The sequence below is a fragment of the Lutra lutra genome, chromosome 8 (assembly GCF_902655055.1).
Source record: "Lutra lutra chromosome 8, mLutLut1.2, whole genome shotgun sequence".
In the NCBI taxonomy this organism is placed as follows: Eukaryota; Metazoa; Chordata; class Mammalia; order Carnivora; family Mustelidae; genus Lutra; species Lutra lutra.
In genome coordinates, this window is record NC_062285.1 from 141,442,729 (window position 1) to 141,467,566 (window position 24,838).

Sequence of the window (24,838 nt, forward strand, 5' to 3'; positions counted from 1 at the left end):
AGGCATGGCCACTGGAGGGAGGTGGGAACCAGCCGGTACCTGCCCGCGAGCCGGGCTCACCTTGCACTGGCACTGCCCGTTGGTCTTGTTACAGTCGGGATCAAAGCCTTTGCTCACGGCACAGTGGCAAGGTCCGCACACGGGGTTCCCCCACCAGCCTTTGGGGCACGGAAGGTCAATCCTGTTGGGGAAATAGGAGAGCAAAGGGAAGGTGTGCGTAACCGTCCTCGGAACCAGAGGAAGATGTCAGAGGCCAGGAGCCTCACCTGGCCTGCTTCTGGACCCCTCCCTCCCCGGAGTAGCCTCAGTTTCCCCTTGCTGGTTCCCAACCTCACTCGCCCCTGACCCCTTAGGATCCCAGACTCCAGGGGTCCCAGGTCTATAGAAGCCTAGTCCCAGGCTTCTACTACAAAACTTATTTCTAAAATGATTTGTTTGCTCACTTTTTTTTTTTTTTTACAGAAAACACAGATGAGTATCCCAACCTGGGCTTCCCCCGGAGCATGACTTTGCCATGCTCCCTGCAGGGGGGAATGGCACTGACCTGTGCTCACTCTGTCCCAGCACCCAGACGACGGTGCCTGGCTCACGGGGGAGCTCAGTGACAGGTGACCCCACTGCCGGGCCAGCTCTAGCAGCAGCCCCAGCCCCAGTGGAACCCACGGAGCCCGGCTGCCCTGCGCAGCCTTCCGGTAGGACCTGGGGTGTCTATCAACACAGGATCCCTGGTGGGCAGTTCCGAACACAGGATCCTGGGGCATCCATGCTTTCTGGGGTGCCCTGAGGCAAACACTGCCTGTGTGCCCCCAGATGCCAAGCTGCCTTTCCACAGACGTGACAGGCGCCGCGGTCAGCTCTGAGCAGCCACGGGCTGGGTCTGGGTTTGGGATCAGGACACGGGCCCAGGCTGCTCTTGAGAGCCCAGCAGGCCCCAAGATGTGGGACATCAAAGGTCATGAGGTCAGACTCACCCCTCCCAGGTTGTGGCCACTGCCAGCTGCTGTCACCCCCACTCCGCTCTCCACCTTACTGCTCACCCACCCGTGGGACACACGCCCCAACCAAACCCCTCAGGCTCCTCGAAACGAAGGGCCGCCCTGGGCTTTCTGTCTCAGCGGACGGCAGTCCGTCCACCCACCTGACCGGTAGGCCACCTCTCCTACTCACTCGCTCACCTGGCAAGCAGTTATTAAGTAACGACAGTACACACAGCACGAGCATAAAAATAACCACAGCGGCACAGCTGAGCCGGGGGCTCTGTACGTTCGTGGGTCTGCACGTATGACAGGGGGACCCCTGAGCTCTGGTGCGCCCCTTCTCCCTACGGCCCCCTCAGCCCTCTGTGCCTGCAGTGCCAGCCCCTGGGGACTCGGTCTGCCTCCAGGCCACCCCCACCTCCCGCTTCCGCCTACTCCTCTCACGCTCCACGCGGCAGCTGGGGCCCTGGGAGTCCCAGGCTCCAGTCGGCCACACTACTCAAGGCTCTCACAGCCCCACAAAGCCACGTTCTGTTTCCGGCTCATGGGATGGGTCCCTGCGGCTCGGCACCCACGGCCGCGTGTGCGGTGGGGCTCCAGAAGCAGGCGCTCCTCTCACCCCATGTTTCTGGGTGCAAACCCACTCCAACGGGGTTAGTTTGAGATGCTTGCTCAGAGGCTTATTTGTTTCATGACAAATTTGAAAAAAAAAACCAGAACTATGCCCACGTTAGCCACAATTCTGTGTGTCTTTGCGTGAAGTGACCTAGAGGAGAAGAGACGTGGGAGGGACGTGGCGGCCGCGCTCTGCGAGGGGCTGCTCCTACCTGTTCTCACAGTACTGGCCGTAGTGGCCTGGCCCGCACTCGCACGCATAGCCCCGCAGGGAGCCGGGCCTGTGCACGCATGCCGAGACATGCTCACAGGGGTTCAGATGGCACACGTCCACACATTGCCTTCCGACGTACCCTGTGGGGACAGGCCAGCGTCACCACCACCCCAGAACCTGCCCATGACGTTCCTCGTCCCTGCTCCAGAGCCAGAGCCTTGGGGGAAGACGTCTTGGGCCATCTGCGTCTTCCCCAGACTCCACTCCCCCTGCCATGCCGCCATGGAGGGACGTGGTGTCTCACTCGGTATCACGGGACACACCAATGGGCAGTGGGTCGACCTGGAAATGCAGTGACGAGGGCCTCCTGGGTCCTCCTCCATCGGGAGAGTGGGAGGCCTAGGGGAGGGAGTCCCAGCCACCCCAGGTCATGCGGTGGGATCGCAGCCCCTCAAAATCCAGGCGATCACTGAAAGTATCCACTTTGAAAGTGGGGATTTCTCCCCACTCCCACTCTCCCTCCTCTCATCATGCGTTTTGAGAATAAAGCGAGGAGGGCCCCACGTCCCAAGTGAGGACCCGATGTACGAATCCGCTCTGAGAAGCGATCCCTCTTCTCAGTCACGGAGGCTCAGGCCTCACAGACCCACAGCCCCGGCGGGGGTGCTCCTGCTTCACGCGCCCTGATGCGCTCTCCACACCAAAGCACTGCCCTCCCGCAACGGGCTTCGGGACAGTGGGGTGCAGGTGCGGGGCTCCCACCTTTGTCGCAGATACAGGAGTAGCTGTCCCAGGCGTCCCGGCAGTGGCTGTGCTGAGGGCAGGGGCTGGAGGAGCACGGGTCCTCCCCCTCACAGCCGTCCCTCACCCTGACCTTGAGGGCGTCGTTCATGTTCAGCGTGGCGATGTTGGTGGACGTCTCCCCCATCCTCACTCCCTGAGTTAGAAAGGGGCAGCCAGGTTCAGTCCAGCCTCTTGGGGTTGCGGGGACCTCAAAAGGCAACCAGGGGTTAAGAGAGCCCCAAACTCTCTCGGGTCCCCAAGAAGCAATGCCTCATTGTGCAGAGCTGGACCAGCACGGGGAAGGGCAGGGTCACGTGTGCTGCCTTCGGGCGTGTGGTCCAGGGAGGTGGACTAGCTGCCTGGAAACGAAGACCCAAAGCACCATGGTTGGTGCATGAAGAAAAAGTAAACGAAGACTGAGGGAGAGCGTGGCCACTGATGAAGGCAGGCAAGGCGCCTCGGGGGGGGGGGGGGCATCCAGGCAGAGGATGGGGACCACGTGGGGCCGCACATTGGAGGACAGCGGGGAGGTCAAAGGCTGCCCCTGGGGAGGGTGGGCGCGTGGAGGGGATGCACGTAGGGTTCCCTTCTCTGCAGCGGGAGGCCCAGGGGCATCACTGGGGCTACTCGATCAACAGCTCACTCCGGCTGCCGCTAGAACACCTGCTCCAGGGGACGACAGTGGCACTGGTCAGGTGAGCGTGGGCGATGGGGTGGGGGCAGCAAAGGCCACATTCCAGACAGGACACGAAGGCAGAGCTGCAGGTGGCGGACTGTGGTGTGGGGACGGGGATGCAGGGGGAGGCCTGAAGGGGGACCGCGGGGAGGATGGGTCTAAGCTGGAAGCAGGGTCTGCTACAGTGGGGTTGGCTGAGGCCCGTCATTCATTTATTGAAAACCAGCGGGCTGACCAATGGCTCTGCGGGCATCTTGTGACGGGGCGCACCCCACGGCCCTGCCATACCTGCATACAGCCCCGGAAACCACGGCGCACCGTGACCTTATCCTCTGACACGCCACCCACGACGACGCTTCTCATCCTCAAGCCTGGGAGCTGGTTCCCGATCTGCACCGTGTCCTGAGCGAGGAGAGGGGGCTACAGCCACAGGCTGGAAACACCTGGGAGGAACGTGCTCAAAGGCCGAAACACGGTCACTCTGGCCAACTCCCCACAGCCCTAGGGCATCTGGGCCTCCAAACGGGGCGGGCAGGGGGTGAGCCGGGCTGTGTGTGTGCCGGGCTGCGTGCGGGGGATGGGCAGGAGTGGGAACCGGGTCGCAGGACATGCATCCCCATCCCGGCACAGCCAAGATGGCCAGCTGGGGGGGACACAGGCAATGCTGCCACCTCCATAATGGCACCACTCCCGAGCCGCTCCAAGAAAGCGCTGGTGATCTAGGGAGACGGCAGCAAGATGGCAGCAAGTATAGATTGTGTGCACCGTGGCCGGGATGTAAGTACGTTCCCGCTGGACCCTCAGGCCCTGGAGGGCTGCTTATTCTCAGAACCAAGTGGGAGAAGCGCCCAGACTCCAAGGGCACAGAACTCATGAGGAGCCCGAAGTGTCCCAGAAAAAAAGGCCTCTTGCTACTGTCTGCAAACCGTGGACATCGAGTGTGGCTCACCAAGCGTGCGGGGAGTGAGCCCTGCCTGGAGTGCCACATGCCCATCTGGGACGGGAGCACTTGTCCGGTGTGCCCTGGCCCCTTCTGGTACCCGGAGCTCATCTGCTCAGCCACTGTCACACAACACCATGCTGGGGGAAGGACCCGTGCCTTGTTCATCTACGTGCCCCAGAGGCACAGAACCGAGCACGCGGTCATGACTCAGGACAGCTCTGCTATAAGGAACCACCATGGAAGGCACTAACGGCACCATGACTGGACACACAGAGTCCAGGAGCAGACCGTCTGGAAAGGCACAGATACTGGCGACCACAGCATAAGGCAGCCCGCGAGACCCAAACTCAGGGAGCCCAGAATGTGTGTCCCCAAGTCCTCTAGGACTCTGGCAGGTCCTGGCACATGGAGGGGTCACTCTGTTCTCTCACGGGCCCGGGGAAGGTGTCTATTCCAAAGAGGGTACAGGCACCAACTCACCTGGTCCAACCCATAGTCCAAGGTCATGACTGCCAGGTACTTGATGTCTTTGCCCTCCTTGGCACTCTTCAGTTCTATCAACAGGTGGTGCCACTCCCCATCAGTCACACGGGACCTGGACAACCTCATGGAAGCCACGTCTGAGGGACCATGGGACACCTCGAACTGGACATACTTGTTTAGGATCTGGAGGACAGGGAGAGCCAGACCCACCAGCTGAATTGATGACAACAGAACAGAAAATGCTCTGCAGTCACTTAAATAACAAAGCCACATACACAGACCTACCACAGGGCACGGGGCTGAAGACAGACCTAAAAATGAGGCCAAGTTTCATTTCTAATTATCGCCCATATCACTCTTCAGACTTACGTGCCTTTTTCTGGGGCAAGAAGGGTCAAATGTGGACAGAACCGGGTAAAATAAAGCCCACTGGACTTAATTACTGGGAACAACCCCAGGTGCGGTTCTGAGCTCCTATTTCTAGAGTTTCTGGAGGCGGGAGTTCCACTTTATGAGACGGGATTCAGGCCACCACGTTTATGTGTTTGTACAAAACAAAAAAACAGCTGCTGGCGAAGTGACTGGCCTAAGGGTGTTCATGTTCGAAGAAAACGTAGCCAGGAGCGACGCCAGGATCTTATTTGCCCTAATGAGGGACTTGGTAGTTGGCACCAGCCCTCCCCCTGAGAACACCGAGAATCGTGAGACGGACACTAAAGCATCGCCGTCTGAAGGCGTCAGAGTGACTCAAGGCAGAGTGACGGAGCCACGACCAGGCAGAAGACGGCAATCTGCGGGACTGGACTTGGGGTGTTCGCTTCTGCTGACCGTTGGCGGCTGGTTCTGAAGACACAGCGGAGGCTGGAAGCTGAGCAGAGCTTTCCAGTCTCCCGGCGCTGGGATGATAAAAACCGGAATTCAGAGCCCGGTCAGGGTGCGGTGGGAGGGGGGGCACTTACTGGAAGCAAATGTGAGGGGCAGGGACAGCACCATTCTAGTTTCCAGTTCTCACTGTCTTCGATATGATGTTCGGCACTCAATCAAAAGTAACCCAGCACGGGAGGAGACAAGACAGTGCGCGTAAACACCAAAAGTGGCTGGAAACAGAGCACCGCCCCCGCCCCGTCCAGGGATCCGTAAAATAGAGTCATCAGACACAGACTTGAGAACAATAATGGGAACCACAGACCTTTCAAGGAAACAAGTTCGGGTGACCATTAGACTCTTATTTTTGTGGATAAATGTTCTATTTCGGGAGACAAGATTCAAGCTAGCCAGTTTGAAGATGTGTAAGAAGGTGGGGACATAGCAGTGCAACTCACGTAAGATACTCGTGTTGAAAGATGATCTCAAGCAAAGAACAGTTTAGAAAAACACAAACAACTATTAACGCACTGTTTCAAAGAGACACGCCTAAAATGTAAAGATTCAGAAGTGCTGAAAGTAAAAGACATCATGTAAACACCAACCAAAAGAGATCTGGTGTAGCTCGAGGAATGACACAGAGACCTGAAGGCAAACAAAGAAATTCCAGAGATAAAAGCGATTTTCATACTGATGACAGCGCTGCTTATCCAGGAAGACAAAACAATTCTAACTTTGTATGCACCTAATAACACAGCCTCAAAATGTACAAAGCGAAACCTGACAGAACTAAAAGGGCGAAGACATAAATCCACCACGAGGGCTGCAAACTTTTTCAATTCACGTCTCTCAGTAACCGAGCAGAGAAACACCACCACCAAAAATATCAATAATGACAAAGAAGGTCCGAACACCCCAATTAGCAAACTTCACTCATTTGATGTATCCAGAACCCAACTGCAGAACACATTTTCGGAACGTAAAGGTGGGACATTCACAAGAAAGATGAGATGCTGGGCTGGGAAGCAAGTGCCACACACTTCGAGGCTCTGGAGTCACACAGCATGCCTTCTCCGACCTGCAGCTATGCCGGAATCAACAAAATGATTTACTAGAAAATGCCACCTGTTTGCTGATTCAGAAACATACTCCCAGGGTGCTGGGTGGCTCCGTTAGTGAAGCGTCTAACTCTGGATTTCGGCTCAGGTCTTGATCTCAGGGTCATGGGATCAAGCCCCACTTTGGGCTCCGTGCTCAGCACGGAGTCTGCTCCCTTTCCCTCTGCCCCTCCCCGCCGCTTGCACGTGTGCATGCTGTCTTGCAAATAAATAAATAAAATCTTTAAAAAGAAATCTTTTTTTTTTAAAGAAAGGGAGAGTGTGCATAAGCTCGGGTGCTGGGAGGGGCAGAGGGAGAGACAGAATCCCAAGCAGGCTCCACGCCCAGTACAGAACTCAACACGGGGCTCAATCTCAAGACTCCGAGATCCCATTCTGCGCTGAAATCAAGAGTCAGAAGCTCAACCGAGAGAGCCACCAGGTGCCCCAAAACACTTCTATGTACCCCACGGATTAAGAAAGAGATCATGATGGGAAAACAGAAGGTATTTTCAACCGATTATAAAGACAATGCAACTAATTATGTGTTTTGGTTTTTAGTCTTAGTCGGGAGTGACAGCAAGAAGGTGACTCTTCTCCTTATGCCGTGTCTCCTTTTGTCCACAGGAGTGCAGTCAACCTCCCTCACTCCCCTGCTTGTGCTCTCTCACCGTCCTTGCCGACAGAAGCCCAAGGCCGGTGATCAACAATAAACATGACATCTGTCTACGGACAAAGGCGAAAGCATGACTTCCAGGCCCACGCGCAGCGACTGCGTGCCCCCTCCGGTCTGCTGCCGGATTGGAGAGGAGCATTCGACAATAGGCAGGTGATCCCCCTTGACAATGCAGGCGGAGTGAGGGCGCCTGAGAGCAATTACCCGAATTGTGTGGGCTGCGGGATGACTGCGCAGCTGGTTGTAGCTGGTGGTAGCTGGTCGGGCTGCCGCGGACGCCAGGAACACCTACGCAGCTGCCCCACAGAGCTCACAAGCCTGCAGGAGGCCTGCCTTCAGACACGCCACGGAGAAATAACACAGAACATGCCCGTATTGCCCAGCTGACCGGTTGGGCCCTGGAGTGGACTTCTGGGTCTGGAGGGTCTGGAGGATCCCCCCCAAGGCCACTCGTCTTGCCACCCAGACTTCCACGGGGAGGAGCTGGCCATAGTCCCCAGCCAAAAAAAACCCCTAAATTTTTGGATTAGCTACCCATAACGTAACTACTCAAACAACACGGGAGTTTTTGGCTTTCACTGTTGGTTCCTCCTGATAGCGTACTTTTTTCCTACAGAGACCCCCACTGCCGAATGACAAACTGCAAGTTCTAATTCATCACCTGAGTTGAAAACAGCCAATTTAATTTGTTCCAACAGTGAAACAACCACAGAGGAAAAATACCATCCCAAGGCAGAACTGAGCTTGCCAAGTGCTGGCCCAGAGCTAGCCTCTGGGACTGCTGGTAAACCTACGACATCACAAGTTAATAAGGGGAACACAGTGACAGCTGTAACTATGGGATACACAGCCTGTACCTTCAGTGTGACCTGAATGGGCTCGCGCTGGGGCTGAGCCGGCAGGCAGGGGAGCAGGACAGGTCTGGGGAGAGAGGCTTCTGCTGGGGGGCTGTGGCCCCCAGCCCCCTGCCCGCACAGGGTGAGTCACGGCCCCGAGACCCTGTCCTCATGGGTCTGTGGGTCCCGCCCCTGCTGACCTCTGACGCAGAGCTCACAGGGGGCGCCAGGCAGTGCCTCTGTCCCCTCCCGCTATCCCCGCCACTCACAAGTGTTACCAGGCAGGAAGCCCACAGGAGCGATGGAGGTGGGCGATGTGAACACCACAGAGGCTGGGTGATGAGGGAACGAGGCTTCCCTGAATGAAAAGAGACGGGGGTGGACGCTCCGTGGGGTCCATCTCACATCTGACCTTCTCTGACCGCAGCACAGCCCACTCTGCCTGGGGACAGAAGTCCACTCTGCACGAGGACGTGCAGTCCCCAGGGCCCAGGACAGCGGAGAGGAAGGACACACAGCTCCGTGAGGAACCCCCCCCACCGCCAGGGGAGCCGTCACGGCTGGGCAGACCGACCCTGGGGCACAGTGGGGAGCTCAGAGCCAGTCCAGCCCCAAGGCAGAAGGGGATCTCGGTCTGGCCGGACACTCAGCGTGGCTGAAGACCATGGAGGACCTGTGCGAAGGGGGTCGGCACCCCTGTGGCCACGTGCACCCGGGTCCTCCGTCACATGTGCATAGACATGCACAAACACGCATGTGCACACACACACACACATGCATAGACACGTACACGTACTTGAAGAGAACTCCCGAAGAAAGGCAGGAAAAAGCAACCTGGCTATGGGATTCCTTCTAATCCTGGGTCCCACCGGGCGCCGCCATGTGGGGAGGCAGATGGGGTCTGAAAAGGGTCACAAGGTGGCCTTTCTGGCGGGGGGAGAACCCCGGGGTGTGGGACACAGTTGAGGGTGTTCAGAGAGAGAGGGTTTGCTCAAGAACCTCCCATCCTGTCTACGGCCATACCACCCTGAACGCGCCCGATCTCGTCTGATCTCGGAAGCTAAGCAGGGTCGGGCCTGGTTAGTACTTGGATGGGAAGAACCTCCCATCCCCTCATCGCTGCAGACAGAAAGCGCCCGGAGATGGGAGACGGCGGGTCTGCACCCCGGGCCCCGCCAGGGCAGAGTCCCCCGAACCCTGTAGCCCATCAAACCCCAGGCTGGCGGCGCGGGCGGGAGTGCCCAGGGCTCGGCCCACCCGCCGGAGTCGCTGGGTGACTTGCACAACCTGCAGGAACGCCCCTTGTTCCCCCAAATGAAATGTCCCCAGAGCTGGGAGGACGCGAGGGGGAGCTGCTTGTGGAGCAAATACCAGGGAGGATGGCAAGTTAACATCATGTTTTAAAGGTTTTTAGCAACTGCTTACCCAACATTTTAAATCAGCAAAACAGTAAAGTCCAGAAAGATTAAGACAGCACCCGCAGAAGGGGATTCCCAGTTCGGGAGGACCCAGGAACGTCAGGGTGCCGGGCCACACGGCCCCCTTGAGCCCGTGGCCACAGCCTTGAGCCTCGGGGATCCCCGCCCCCGCCCGCAGGTGCTGGCCACCGCCTCCAGTGCCAGACGCCCCGGGGGCCGCAGCCGGGATCTAAAACACACCTTGGCTGTGTTTTGCAGCCGAGAGGCCGGGCCATGGGTCCAGCCAGTCCTGCACCTACTCCATCTCGGCGATAAAGTCAGAAAGAAAATGCTGGAATCGACCCCCCCGTGGGAACCGTAGCTGCACGCCAGATTCTCTGCGCTCTTCTCGCGTATGAATGGCGAGATTGTGCAGCCTGCTGGGAGAGCAGGCTCGTGTTTCCTTTCTTACTCTCGCTGGGGACCCCTCCGGGCCGGTGCGGGCAGAGGGGGGGCGGCAAATGGCGAGGTCCCCTCCCTGCCCCTGGGTGCCGGGGGCCCATGTGTGCAGCCTGGGAGCTCGGGCTGCCCACCTCGGGCGCACACCAGCCCCGCGGCTGCCTGGGGAGGGGGGGGGACGCGGTTCTCCCTCACCTGGAGGTGGAGCCTGGAGGACGCGCCTGCCACGGCCTCCATCAGCACGCCATCCTCCTTCCTGGTCCGGAACATGAGCCCCAGGTACCAGGGCACGGAGATGGTGATGTCCAGGTCGCTCCAGGACACGAGGCTCTCCCCGCTGAAGCGCTGGGGGTGCGGCATGACTGTGGACACAGAAGTGCGGGGCCCTGGACATCAGACATGCCGCAGGGAACCTTCTTCAGTTGTGGGGGGGGCAGGGTGGGCTCCCGGGGAGGCGGGGGTGGGGGGGCAGGATTTTCATTTCAATTCAAAGGCCAGTCTCGGACTTCGCATGTCCAGCATCCAATCCTGAGTCTGGGAGCTGCAGGCTTCCAGGAGCCCACCCCCAGGTCACCTGCCGCCTTCCTGGGGAGGGGGAGACAGGCTTGTGGGGGAGGTTCTCAGTCCTGGCCAGGGCATGACAAGGGGCTCTCGGGCTGGCTGGCAGACACAGCCCGGTGGCTTGAATCCTTGGGCTCAGCAGACGGAGTGCTGGGGGGCTGCGAGCACAACCCACGTGTCCCACCCCCCACCTACTGGGTGGGACACCCGGGGGGGCAGGAGCAGGGTCCCCCAGCAGGATAGTATGGGCGTGCCGTGACTACCACACAGGTGTGCCGGCACCCCACCTCAACCCTGCAGCCTAAACAGCCCTCATCTGTGTCCGCGTGGGCTCCGACCCCCAGGCACACTGGCCATTGTCGCTCGCTCTATTCCTGGCGATGGGCATGGAGGTGGGGAGGCCGCTGGCCAGCCGAGGGCTCCAGCACATTTTGGGGGAGACCAGAGAGGTAACAATGGGTGGACTGAGAGCCTCATGTGGTCTGTGACACTCGAAAAACCGGGTGCCAGGTGGGCCTCACTGTCTCCAGACCCCAGGTGTCACATAGGGGCACCCCCCTGAGGGGACAGCCCAATGACAGCACAGGGCACGCCAACTGGGGGCTGCCTCCAGGGACAACAGCCTCATGCGCCCCGGGCTGTCTGTTTCCTGCTCTTTTGAACCCAGCGTTGGCATCTGTTTTCTCTGGCTGGGCTCACGGTCTCCATAACAGGAACTCTGGGGTGGGCGGGCGTCCGCCCAGCTGCCGCCCCAGCTTCCTGCACACACGCCCCCCAGCCGGGTCCTGCGTGTGCTCCTACGCCCCACCGCGGCCCACGTCTGAGGACACGCACACCAGCGTGGGAGCCCAGACGCCCCAGAGTGAGGTCCCCAAGGCCCTGAGGCTGGGCAGGTCCCCAGGCCAGCCCCTCACCTTGTTCACAGTTCTTCCCGCCGAACCGGAGTGGGCACTCACAGAGGTAGGTGTCCCACCGGCTGACACAGGTGCCCCCATTCTGACACCAGGTCCCCTCACAGAAGTTCCTCTGAGCAGCGCAGCCTGGAGACACAGAGCGGGGAACACAAGGGGACTGCATTGGTCGCAGGGTAATGGTCGCTGAGACCAACCCGTGTGGTGGGAAGACAGCCCCATGAGCAACAGCCCTGAGGGGAGGCAGGCTGGCCTGAGACCCCCCAACAGCTGGAAGACCATCAGAAGTGGCACAGGACACACGGCCCGTCTTGCTAGCCAGCGGGGACACCAGGGGACACACCTGAGTGCACTGCCCAGCCCCGTGGCATCCCACATCGCACGCTGCAGAACGCCCAGCCCCTGGAGCAGCACCTCCATAAGCTGGGGCTCCCCACTTGCAGGCCCACAGCTAGGGGAACACAGGCTCGGCTTGAGAAGCAGTCATGGCCTGGCTGTGGCGGTGGCCATCCCCTGCGTGGCCGTCCACGCCGTACCTGCCCTTGTGCCGTTGTTGGCAATGAAGCTGGCCATGTCCACGTTCCTCCCGTCCACGGTCAGACTCCGCATGCAGCCCACAAACTGTCGATTGTGCACCGGGAAGGCTTCGGGCAGGTCGGGGACGCCACCCAAGAGTAGAGGCCCGGTCAGGTCCAGGGACCTGGGGATGCAAAGCCGACCCGTCCGGCCTCTGTATCTGGCTAGCCAGAGGCGGCGCTGGGGTCCCGATGCTGCCATCCCATCACAGTGGCCTATGCCACCAGACACACCCAGCACCGACAACGGAACAGGGAAACAGGCGGCCAACGGGCCAGGACACAAAAGCCAGATCCTACTTCCGGCGCCACCACCGGCCCCTCGAACCCAAGTCACATCCAAATGGAGTCCCATCTGCAGCCAGGCCAGTCCAGCCCACGCAGAACGGCCAGTCCAGCCCATGCCAAACAGTGGCACGATCCCCTCCGACCTCTGATGACCTTGAGCTCACAGCAAACTAGACCCTGGTTCTGCGTGAGCATCTGCATGGCCACGGGCAAGGGGCCTAATCTGTCCGGTGACATCTTTCTTATCCGTAAAATGGGCACGACCCTACCTCCCCCGCACCGCTCCGGACACTCGGCACAGACTGGGTGGTCTAACGGTGGGCTTCCAAACTTACTGCCGAATATGCCACCAAAACACGATTAGAAAGGAACAGGACTGTCGCTCTGGCTGGGGGGACGGCCTGACGGCTGTCTGCGCTAGCAGGTCAGTTTCTGAGTTAGCATGATCCGCAGAAAATCTCCAGGATCTAACGGAGGGAGGTGGACCGGACTGCAGGGACCCATGCCCAACGGACTGGGGCCGGCGACCCCATGGTCTCTGGGGTCTGTAAGCCAGACTTGGCCTGGCCGTTACTTTGGCAGAAGTGGTAAGGGGACTTATTCTAGAAGGTTCTGACGTTCAGACAGAAGGTGCCCTGAACGATGGGAGGGACCCTGATTTCAGCCTGGACTGGGGCTGCCAGGGTGCTGAGTCCAAGGCACCCTGCATCTGATCAGGGTCCTGCCCTGGACGACCCTGTTGGGGAGTAGCAGTCATGGCGGAGTCGGGGGGGGGGGGGGTGCCTGGGCCTCCCCTCTCCCGGGATGCTCACTTCTTGGAGCCGCTCTGTGTGCCCTGGGCAGCGCAGCTGTAGTTCCCGACAAGGCTGCCGAAGCGCACAGCCACGGCCGTGTCACAGTCGTCCACGGTCACCACGGCCACCTTCTCTCCAGATGGCCCGTGAGGCAGGCCCAGGCGGCCGATGTTGGGCTGCGGGAAGAGAAAGCATAGAAGGCATCAGCATGTGCTCCCACCATCGGGCATGTGCCACCCGCGCACAGGCACTGAGGACATAGGAAGGCCATGTGTGGACAGACTTGTTTTAAATTAGTTCCCTAAACCAGCTGTACTGGGCACCCCTAAAATGTATGTCCTTGCCAGCACCTTGGAACGTGACCTTCCGTGGAAATAAACGGTCTGCAGGTGTGATTAGCAGAGACGAGGTACAGTGCAGCACGGTGGACCCTGGTCCCATGTGACTGGGGACCTTACGAGGCCAAGACAGAGCCCTGGGAGAAGGCCGTGTGGCGATGGAGGAAGACAGAGGGAGGCACCCCAGGCCAAGGAGCCCCAGTGGCCGCCAGCACCACCCGCATCTGAGAGACAAAGGGGGGCCTGCCCTTGGAGCCCTCAGACGGAGCTCAGCCCCGCTGACACCTCGATCCTGGACTTCCGGCCTCCATAACCATCATAGAATAATTTCTGGTGTCCTTAGCCACCCGGTTGTGAATTTTCTACAGCAGCCAGCACCACAGCCCTGAGACGCCTCCTTCCCCATATTCTGCCTGGCGTCCAAGCAATGGCGGGCCCCGCGGCCACACGCCTCCCGACCTGGGTCCCACTCACACTTTCACGTTCTAGAGAGTGGACCCCCCTGGGCCCCCAGGCACTCCTGGGCCAGGTCTTCCCTCGTCCTGGAATGACCCTCCTGTGCCCCTTACTGGAAGCCGGGCACACTTCCTGCCCCAAGGCCAAGCCCCACTTGCTTCGGAGCTTCTCCCTCCTCAGCCGTCCCTGAGGGCCTCACACACACGGTCTCCCCACCAAGCGCTGGTTATAAGAATTCCTCCCCAACTGGTGGCTTTGGAGAGAGTTGGCTCACTTCTGGAAGAAGCAGGGTCCCTTCTCAAGGAGGCTGTGGTTAGTGTCCATGACAGCAACACCAGGCAGCCCCACCCTGTCCCTGGGTACCCCCCTAGTCTCCTGGACTGCCCCTCTAGGACCCGAGCATGTGCTCCAGACAGCCCTTGGACAGCATCTGGCTTGGGCCGGGGAGCGTGCTCATACCACCAACAATGTAAGCACACAGGTCTTGAAGTTCTAGAAAAGGAGCGGGCAGCCAGACAGCCAGCTCGGGCTGAGCCAGGCAGCCCAGCTACGGTCGCCATCTGTCCAACCCGGGTGACGACAAGACCGGCCCGCAGCAGGTGGCCTGGATTAACCCCCGTGGTACGCGTGAAGTGCCTCCAGGCCTCCCAATCAGCTCACGGCACACAGGGCTCCTTCCTCCCCACAGAGGGGACGTGCTTTCCAGCCCCGACAGCCCTTCCCATAGGCCCTAAAAACAAGACTTGGTGTCCCCCATAGAGCTCTGGGGTCTGCCTGAGTTTGTAATATGGTGCAATTTTATACTTCTTTATAATGGTATTCAAAACAGGCAGTTGTAAAAAAAAAGAGGAGAATTTAATTAAATCAATTAAATTAATTGATTGAATTAAATTAATTAAATCCGTGTCTTTTAACAAGGAAATGACAACTGCACAGTTCATTCGAAAAGAAATCTTCAGGTCTTCAAAGAAGTAAAGAAGTACCTATTGGATCGAGGACACTGGGCTAGAAGGCAGGACAAGGAGCTGCTGATAACAGGAGCTTAGCAAGGTGGCCAAACTGTGACGCCAGGGGCTGCTCTGTTCATCCTAGTGATGCTCTCCTCCCCTGTGTTGTGCAGTGCACAGCCTGCACCACTGTACATGGTGACCCCAGCTGAGCCTTATACTCCCTCTCAGCCAACCATCTGACTAGAAAAGGTCCATCACTGACCCTCGGTTTCTCTACCCACAGAAGAAGCATTTTATATTAGAATGCCTGTCCTTTCTATGTTTCAGGGACTTTGAGAGTGACATCAATAGAAGACACATGATTGTCCCAGGAACCCTTCTTGGGTGAATCCAAGGGAGGCTTTTACCAGGCCACCCAGTACCTTGGTTCCTGGATAATCTTCTTCATTTTCTTTTATATCAGTTGATGAGATCACAAGATCTGAGAAGCTACATCCTCAAAGATTCCACCTTTGGTTCAGCAACAGTGAGATGAGTATAAAAAATAATCTGTTTTCTCGCTCTGTTACAGCAGGCGTGCTTTGGAAAACACGTCCAAGTGCCTATTAAGGGCTGCTTAAGTGCTAGGTGCCATCCTCGGGAAGAACCGTCCCCAGGCCATGCGAGCCCCGCATTATCTTTACAACTTATAATTTACATTTTGGAGGCTGGGTGGGAGACTTCTCTGAGGACGTAAATGGCATCTATCCTCGGAAAGCTCTCATGAGGCTGAGTTACCGTTCGCGAGACTGCGGTCATTGTAAACGGCTGTCTGGCGGCACCGGGCCAGGTCCCGGGATCCAAGTAAGAGCAGCGGGGTGGGGGTGGGGGGATGACAGGAGGCAAAGGCCCCCTCGAACGCCAACACTTGCGCTGAGTGCACACTTGCTGACTCGGACAGCCCCCCGCGAAGACAGACTTCAGAGCTTGGTGTCACTTCATCAAAGCAGCAAGTGTGGCTTTCGGGACCACAGACAGGGTCTGATAAACACCATCCAACACCCGCTTCTCGATTCCCACTCCCTGACCCACGGGCGGTCAGGTCGGAAGTGACGGCCCTTCCAGCCATGAGAGCGAGCATTCTTAGATGGGGAACGAAAAGGACCAGCCGGAGAGACACCGTGAAGTATCCGGGAGAACCAGTGCCCCACAGAGTACCCCACTGTCCCGCCCCTTCTCAGGCCCCAGAACACGCAGCACGGGGGGCAGCGACTTGCCACGCCCGCCCCACATGCCGACAGCCACCGTGTGGTCAGCAGGATACGTGGGGCACGCCAGGAGAGGCATGTGTGGGGGCCTGGGGACACGTGGGGGTGCTCCTCTAAGAGTCCCTGTGGTATCTGGCAGCTCCCCTGCTGGGGACAGACCCGAGAAGCTGAGCACAGGGACTCCCGCGAAAACCTGCTCACGGATGTCCACAGCAGCACCGTAGTCGATAGCGAGGAGGGGGAGACCACCCAAACGTCCGTCCACAGAAGGATGGATGAACAAAACATGGCCTATGCATTCCACGGAATTGTGATGCTGCCTTTAAAAGGGATGGAGCAGTGGCACCTGGGTGGCTCAGTGGATTAAAGCCTCTGCCTTCCGATCAGGTCATGACCCCAGGGTCCTGGGATCGAGCCCCACATCGGGCTCTCTGCTGAGCAGGGAACCTGCTTTCCCCTCTCTCTCTCTGCCTGCCTCTCTGCCTGCTTGTGATCTCTGCCTGTCAAATAAATAAATAAAATCTTTTTAAAAAATTAAAAAAACAAAAGGGACGGAGCAGTGATGGCGGCTACAGCACAATGAGATTCCAAAACAGGACACTAAGTGACAGCCACTGGACAGAAAGGGTCCCGTGTCGCAGGACTCAACTTATGTTAAATGTCCAGGACACAGAGATCAATAGACAGAAAGCAGCCCGGAGGTTTTGGGGGCTGGGGGAGATGCAGAGGCAGTGCTAGGGGTACAGAGTCTCCTCTTAGGGTACTGGGAAGATCTCTGACTTAGACGGAGGTGGCGGTGGCACCATGTTCGCGAATGCGCCGAGCGGCACTGAGATGCTCACTTTACCACGGTTCCTCTTACGTGATGTGAACTGCGGTTGTCTGGATGGGCAGCTGCCCTCCTCGACCCCGGTGGCCGCGATCGACCCGGGCGACCACTAGGAAGCTCCTTCCCATTGTGATCTGGAAAGTGGGGATAAAATGTGCCCCGCGGCCTGCGTGTCGAGACCGTCACCCACAATACAGTGCAGGGAAAGAGCGGTGGCTCTCGGCCAGGCGGGCGGGGTGCAGGCAGCCTGGGTCAGGCTGAGAAGCGGGACGAACACACGGGCAGGAGCACCGGACTGGGGCTCGGGTCATCTGCTGTTGCCAACGGAAGACAAAGCACGTCTACCCGGCTGGGCCAGTGTGTGGAAGGAACTCCCCGCGGGGCAGAAATCGGAGCGCTATGGCCGCCCCCGCTGGCTTCCGTGTGTCTAGCTCTCGTGTTTGAAGAAGAGAGAATGGTTTAAGCTGCTCCTTCAGAGCGCAGACGTGGGGGTTTGGCACAGGCGAATGAGAGAGCTCACGGGGGCTCTGCTGGAACGGGTACAGAGGAACGAGATAAAGAACAAGACGAAAACAAACGGTCTCTAATATTCTTAAGAATTGCGAACCTTCGCCATGCATTTGCACACAAGAAAAAGACACGGGAAGTGAGGGGTCCTGTGGCAACAATTCTCACGTTAGAAAGGGGCTGGACACAGGCAGGGCAAAGGCTGGCATCCCTGCCTCTCTCTTCCCCGGGCTCAGCTTGCCCGGTGGGGCGGCCAGCCAGACCTCGGGGGGCCCCACACCTGCAGCAGCCTGGTCTGGACACCCAGGGTCCAAGCTAAGCAGGCACCCAGAGGCATGAGCCAGCCAGGAGGGCCCGCCAAGGGTGCACAGGGGGCCCTGAGCAGAGCCGGCCACTGGGCAGGTGGAATTGGGGCCAGCAAGGACAGACCCCACCGCGCTCAGCCCTGCCACCAATTGAGAAAAACCAAGAGGGCTGTCATGTGCTTTGGGTAGGCACCCGAAAGCAAAAAGCTTTGCGACTCCGCGCAGATCCAGGTTCTTGATTCTCAGTAAGGCAATCAGAAGTCATCACTTAGGGTCTGTCCCTTTCTTTGTCTCCTTCAATTTATTTTCTTCTCTACATGCCGACCCTCCCCGTGAGCCTCCATTCAGATGCTCTCAAGCAGCTGGTGGAGATTTTCTTGCCTGCACAAAAGCGCTGGGTCCTTACAAAGTGCTCACATTTCTACAGCCTTTTACCCCGCTGCAAACAATTCCTCATCAGGGAGGCTCGTGGGGTTCGGTTTCAAGTGCTGGACGCGGGGGGAAGGCAGTATGGGGGCGCCTCGAAACCAGACACCAGGAGCAGCAAGTCTTGGGAAGTAAATGGATTCGTGCTCTGGGTCAGAAACGATCAACCAGAATTCACGTCAAAGAATTCACACTTGGGTGGACTTTGGGAATGTCACAAGGAGTCAAAATGCAGCCTTGAACATGTACCAAGCTGTCACTTCTCACAGGCAGGGAGGCTCAGATCGGACGTGAGGGTCTGCTGAACACAGCCCGTGGGTGACAGCCGCTACCCCGGGAAACGTGGGCCGGATCGCCCCCACAACCAACCCCGGTCCCAGCTCGCAGGCGAACAGCCCTCCCTGGGAAGCAGGCACGGCATTTCTTTGAAGCGAATGGGAAGACGGGCTCATGAGGAGAGAAACCCTCAGAAGCACACATAATTCCAGGATCACACCAGATTCCTAAGGGGGCCCCCGACGGGATGCTGAGGGACTCAAACACGGGACCGAGGTGCTGACTCCCGGGAGGCCCAAAGTGGGGCCAGACGGAGTACCCACGCTTGTAGGCAGGCAGCAGACCACGGTCTAGTTGGAAACCGCTCTCTCTGAGCCTCAGTTTCCCCACCTGTACCACATAGGTGTGGCCTCCCTGTTGCCCTCCCGGCAGGATCCCTGCCCCAGGCAAGCCGGCACACAGCTGCTCCGGACTCCAGGGCAGCGAGGTGCTGGCGGGGATGTACCCCGGCACCACACAAGAAAGGGCCAGAGAGGGGATGGAGGAAAGACAGATTAAGGAACCTGGGGGATTTAACCTCAAGCCCCAACCACTTGCCATCACCTCACCCTTTGATTCTTCTTAAAGCTCGTAAGCTACTTGATGTCTCCTTTACTTTTTTTTTTTTTTAGATTTTATTTATTTATTTGAGAGAGAAAAAGAGTGCGCGCGCACACACAAGCGGGGGGAGGAGCAGAGGGAGAGGGAGAAGCAGCCTCCCTGCTGAGCACGGAGCCTGACAGGGGACTCAACCCCCGGACCCTAGATCATGGCCTAAGCTGAAGGTGGACGCTGAAAGGACGGAGCCCCCCCCAGGAGCCCCAGGCTACTTGATTTTTCTCGCCCTGACTTGCCTTGCTTTCCCCACCCCCCAAGCAAGTCCCTGCTGCAGGAACCCCACCTGCCCGCTCATGCCGGATCCCCAGACAAGGCTTGGCCACGTCAGACCCATGCACGGGCGCCATGAACGTCCGGCCCACCTGCATCGGATCTGCCCGCGAGCTACACGGACGACACGGGCTTCCCCAGGGCGTCTTTGGAATTCGGCACACGATTCTGTGTCTCCACGAGGACAAAGCAGCCTGCTCCCCGAGAACGGGGCTGCCCCGCCCTCCGAGCGGAGCTGGTGCACACGGCCCAGGCCAGGAGATGGGTCTTGAGCTACAGCTCACTGCCCTGTTCCTCCTCCCCGCGTTTGCAGTGAGGGGCTAGGGTAAAAACTCAGCGGCCAGCAGAAGCTCCCCAAAATTAAGGTATGAAAGTATGTAGTCCTCAAGCTTAACGTTAAGGATTTAAAAAAAAAAAAAAGCCCAGACCTCTCTTGATTTCTTGATTGGTTTCTTGTACGGACGTTAGAAACCTCTGTCCTAAGGACACAGCTTCCCCCTTAGGCGGCCGGACTGGGCCCTCAGGCAAGGCCACTGACTGGCCACCAGGTGGGGCAGACAGTTCTGCATTCGGAGACAAGGCCAGGTTCCTGCGCCAGCTGCGGCTGGGGAGTGGGCAGGGGCTCCCGACTCCCTCCCCCGAGAGTGGCCGGGGGCAGGGTCCCTACCACTGGGAGCCTGGGCAGCCTCTTCCGGGGACCAGAAAAGTTCACAGCCACCAGCTCTAGCGTCCTTCGGGAAGAGGACGGAGAAGGGGTTGTGAGCCCCTTTGCAGAGCGCCTGAAGCTGGTCTCATGCCAACAGGACGCCCAGCCGTGAGAGTGAAGGCTGGCAGGGGACACGGGAGAGACGTGTCCACAGCCTCCGATGAGCATCACCTCTCAGAGGCCAAGAGTTCACATCCTCACCCCACATAGGAAAGTCACCTGACTTCCTTACCCATCAGACTCATCTGTAAAAGGGGTAAAAATAGCACCTTCCTTTTAGGACTAAATGCATATTGTATGCGAGGTCTGGCTCCGCACCAGGGCACGGGGGTGGGGGGAGGGTGGGGGGTGGGGGGGTGCTCGCCCAAAGTTTCCTGCTGCGTGTGTTTGCTAAAAAGATGGGATGAAAAGCGCCCCCCCCAAAAGTACAAGCAGTAGTTCTCTTTGTATTGTTGTCCTAATATTCTCCTATAGTTAAAAAAAATTTTCTTTATGTCTTTGGAGAAAAAAGGAGCAATTTGCAGCCTGCACCTAACCATGCCTTTGGGGAAGCCCCTGGTTCTTCTCCGGAGCGGCCCCAGAAAATGCTGGACGGGGCCAAGATGCTCTGTGTTTGGGGGCATTAAAAAGAGAAGATTTTCAAGGGTTAAAACCAAGGGCTCACGCCAGAGTTTCTTTAAAAAAAATTTAAAAATCACACCAGCGCCTTATTCCTCAGGCAAGGTGTCCAAGTCTAGTTCTTGAACAACAACTGCCACAGATTAAAAGGGAGCCCTGTGCTGCTCTGTGGACGTATACGACGGGGGCACCGCTGGGGCCGTGGTCTGGAAGGCCTGTGTGCTGGCCCGGGGTCCTGAGCGTCTCCTCCAGGCCCCAGTGATCTCTGAGGGGGTGACTTCTGCTCTGGACGAGATCCACGGGACATGATGCCAGCCCCTCACCGCCCCAGACAAAAGCTCCCCAGTGTGTGCGGGGGGGCCAGGAGCCTCCACCGCTGTCCCTGCCAGCAGAGGTCCGGTCCCCGCTCTGCGGCCAGCTTGGCCAGCAGGCTCCCCGGGGTTTTCTGGGAACCAGGGAGTTTATGCAGATCTGCTCCGAGAGAGGGTCAAGCGAAGGGCTCAAGATAGGGGATCCTAAAGTTTAAACCACACCTTTTTGGAAAGTTGGGGTAATGATCCTTCTCTGGGGGGCTTTACTCGACCAAACTGCAGGGACCTCCAGGCCCTGGATGAGCAGTTCACGGCCCTCCACGGTGGGGTCTAGAGGCCTGATGGCCAGCTACCTCCCTCTGGACGACAGGTGGGGCAAGGAGCACAGTGAGCAGAAGCCTGCAGGGTCCCACGCAAGGGTTCCTGGCGCCCGGGAGGGGCTCCTGGGGTCACCGAGGTGGGCTCAGCCCTCAACCCACTCCCCCCAGGACACCTTTGCAGAAAGCCACCTCAGACGATGGGAGAAAGGCTTATAGGAGACTCATACTTACACACTCACACGTACTCACGCACGTGTGACTACACACGTCCATTAGCACACACATGCACGTGCTCGCACGCACGCACACACTCCTACAAACCCTCGCCTGCTCCTGCTGGGACCCTAACAGGCCCCTCTCAGTCCCCAGTCTGGACAGCAGCACAGAGACAACCTCCAGGCCCCTGGCCCCCCTGGGCCACGCACAAACCCCCAGGCTCTGGGAATCCGTGCTAGCCCTTGGATCCACGAAGCCACCCGTGGGCACTGGACGCGCTTGGCCCACCTGTGGCCCCCACAGCCTAGCTCGGGGCCTCCATTTCCTCCTCCAAGGAGGGATGTGAGGACCCTGGTCAGTAATGTCCTCATCCCGGGCGTGGGGCAGAGGCAAGGAAAGGCAGCGAGCCTGGGGCAGGGAGGGAAAGCTGGGAGGGGCGGGAGCCTGAGGCGGGTGGCAGGTGCAGAACGGTGACCCTTGCCAGACCGGGAGCCCAGGCCCGAGGCGGATGTTCCAGGCCAGGCCATGGTACACAAAGGCCCCAGGGCGGGGCTACATGAGTCCCGGACAGGAGTTACGTTTCCAATCAGGTGATCTTCCAGCATCTGACGAGGCCATGTGCTGGACAGGAAGCGTGTGAGTCCCAGCCCCTGGGCCCCCCCCAGGCTGGGCCCTCCCCTCCCTTGGGGACCGCCGGCCTGGGCCTGGACCCCCACAGAGGCGGCTCGCCAGGCTTTCCTCTCTGCCTGCTGGGGCCCCAGGGGGGTACCGAACCTTCCAGGCCCAGACGAAGGATAAAGCGGTGGCAGACACGGCCCCCCAATTCTGTACCGAGAGCACTGATGCTCGGTATTTATCAACTACCCGCCCGTGCGGATGCAACAGAGGCCATTCCGGGCCCGGGGAACCCCAGATCTGTCCATCACGTGGTAGACTGCTGGCCCCCAAAAAGCCATGATGCTTCTGCCACAGAACCCCAAGGAATAATAACTATCTGGCATTTTAAGACACCTCACCTCGGGGTGGTCTGTGACCTAGCAGAAGGTTTCTCATACAAGCTGTTGATGGATTTGGGGTTTGGGGGGGAGGGGGCACCCTTCAGAGACAATAGGCACATGCCAGCACCCATTTATCTACCTTTCAAAGCTCCTTTAATTGCGCCTTTTATTTTGAGATCATTTTAGATGCGTGTGCCGTTGTAAAAAATAACAGAGGTCCCACGCGCTGGTCCCCAGTTTCCCCCGATAGCGAACATCGTCAAGCAGCAGGAGCCTGCCTAGTGCAGGTGCTCACCAGGCAGGACAGAGGACGGTCTGTCGCCCCAGGGACCCCACCTCCTGTTCTTCCACAGCCACGCCTACTTCCCTCCTGCCCTCACCTTGACCCCGGAAAGCCACTAATCTCCTCTCCAATTCTGTCCTTTCGACACCTCAGGAATGTTTTATAAATGGACTCATGCGGTATGTAAGCTGGTGAGGCCGGCGTTCGTCACTCAGCGCAGGACTCCGCTGTGAGTACCCTGGGTCACGGCCCCACGTAACGTGGGAGGGGCGCACCACTGGCCGTTTCACCATTCACCCACCGAGGCCACTGGGATGTTTCCAGTCTGGGGCTGCCATGAACGCCCGTGTGCGGGCCTCTGGGGGGACATGAGCAACTCAGAGTCACGGGGGACACCAGCCTCTGGGTTTCTTCTTCTGTGAGGTCTTCATCTGGGTTTCCTATCGGGGTACTACAAAAGGCCCAGTGACCTGGGAAGCAACCCCTCCTCTCCTATTTTTCTGGGAGAGACCATATAGAATTGGTGTCATTCTTTAAACATTTGGTAGAATTCTGCAGTGAAACCATCTGGGCCTGCAGAGTTTGGGGGGAGTTTTTAAATTACAAGTACTATTTCCTTAATAGCAATGCGGTAATTGAATTAGACCATTTCATCTGGGCCTTAAATGCACGTAGATAGGGTTGCATGTGAAATTCCTCCACTACCCGTCGGGATCCACAGGGTCTGTACTGATGTCCTGTTTTATTCCTCACAGAGGGAACTGTGTTGTCTTTCTTTTCTCATCAGTCATTCTAGAAGCTTACCAGTGTTATTGATCTTTCCACAGCTCTCTGTTTCATCAATTTTCTGTATTGTTTTTCTGTTTTTGACTCCTCTGGTTTCTCCTCTTCTCTTCATTATTTCCTTCATTCTGCTTGCCTACTTTGAGTGTACTTTGCTCTTATTTTCAGAGGTTCTTAAGGTAGAAGCTTATTACTGATTTGAGAGTTTCCTTTTCTTCCTTATAGTAGTTTTAGGCTATGACTTTTCCTTGAGACACTGCTCTAGCTGCAACCCCATGTATCTTGGTATTTTGCATTTCATCGCCTCTAAGTTTATAACAAATCTTAAGCAAACTCTCTTCCTTCTTTCCTTCCTCTCTTTTCTGAATAATCTATTACATCAGCCAAATCTCTATTAGGGCCCCTTGTTCCTGGCACCTGCTGAAGTCAGAGGTTGAGAGGCCCAAGGAGTGAGCAGCTTGTTAGTCAGTGGCCCAGTGGGCCAACCCATTGTTTAAATAACAGTGGACTGAGAAAATAAATAACCATATCAAGGATAAAGGGAACAGGTCTCTCACTGAGAGAAAAGAGTTACAAACATGAAAGAGGAAAAACTAGGGGCACCTGTGTGGCTCAGTCGTTAAGCGTCTGCCTTCGGCTCAGGTCACGATCCTGGGGTCCTGGATGGAGCCCTGCATCAGGCTCCTTGCTTGGCAGGTAGCCTGCTACTCCCTTTCCTACTCCCCCTGCCTGTGTTTCCTCTCTCGCTGTGTCTCTCTCTGTCAAATAAATAAAATCTTAAAAAAAAAAAAAAGGAGGAAAAACTAGATTAACTCTGTCGTGTTGGGATGGAGTTCAAGGATTTCAAGAAGTAGGAATGAAATAAATCAGAACTTTGGTGTGTGCACACCTACACACAGCTACACATCCCAGCTCCACGCGGTGACAGAGACGGTGAGTGAGACACCCCAGCAGCGATAAGAGCACCCGCACCCCGACCTTGGCTTCTGAATGGCATTCTTGCAGAGGATCCAGAGCCCTGTGAGTAAATGGCTGACTCCAGGGTTGGGGCAGAGAAAGTACAAAATAAGCCTGGAATGTCTTTTTCCGCCAAAAAGCAAAGGAGCACTCATAAAAACCATGGAGCTGCCAAAAGCCCGGAGCTACGCACGGACGGCGCTTACACCTGCATCCCTATCGCCACGTCTGAGACG

The 24,838-nt window shown here is 57.8% G+C and overlaps 1 protein-coding gene across 1 annotated transcript in view; it reads right to left on the minus strand.

Annotated features, from left to right (window-relative positions):
* The window catches only part of CELSR1 (cadherin EGF LAG seven-pass G-type receptor 1), a 135,371-nt gene that overhangs the window by 26,925 nt on the left and 83,608 nt on the right, over positions 1–24,838 (minus strand). The window contains exons 6-14 of the mRNA XM_047741199.1: positions 13,168–13,325; positions 12,029–12,192; positions 11,496–11,621; positions 10,216–10,382; positions 4,689–4,874; positions 3,554–3,667; positions 2,569–2,743; positions 1,805–1,946; positions 61–181 (exon numbers count right to left, since the gene is read on the minus strand). Of these exons, the coding sequence (XP_047597155.1) occupies positions 61–181; positions 1,805–1,946; positions 2,569–2,743; positions 3,554–3,667; positions 4,689–4,874; positions 10,216–10,382; positions 11,496–11,621; positions 12,029–12,192; positions 13,168–13,325 (1,353 nt within the window). The remainder of the gene's footprint in view (positions 1–60; positions 182–1,804; positions 1,947–2,568; positions 2,744–3,553; positions 3,668–4,688; positions 4,875–10,215; positions 10,383–11,495; positions 11,622–12,028; positions 12,193–13,167; positions 13,326–24,838) is intronic.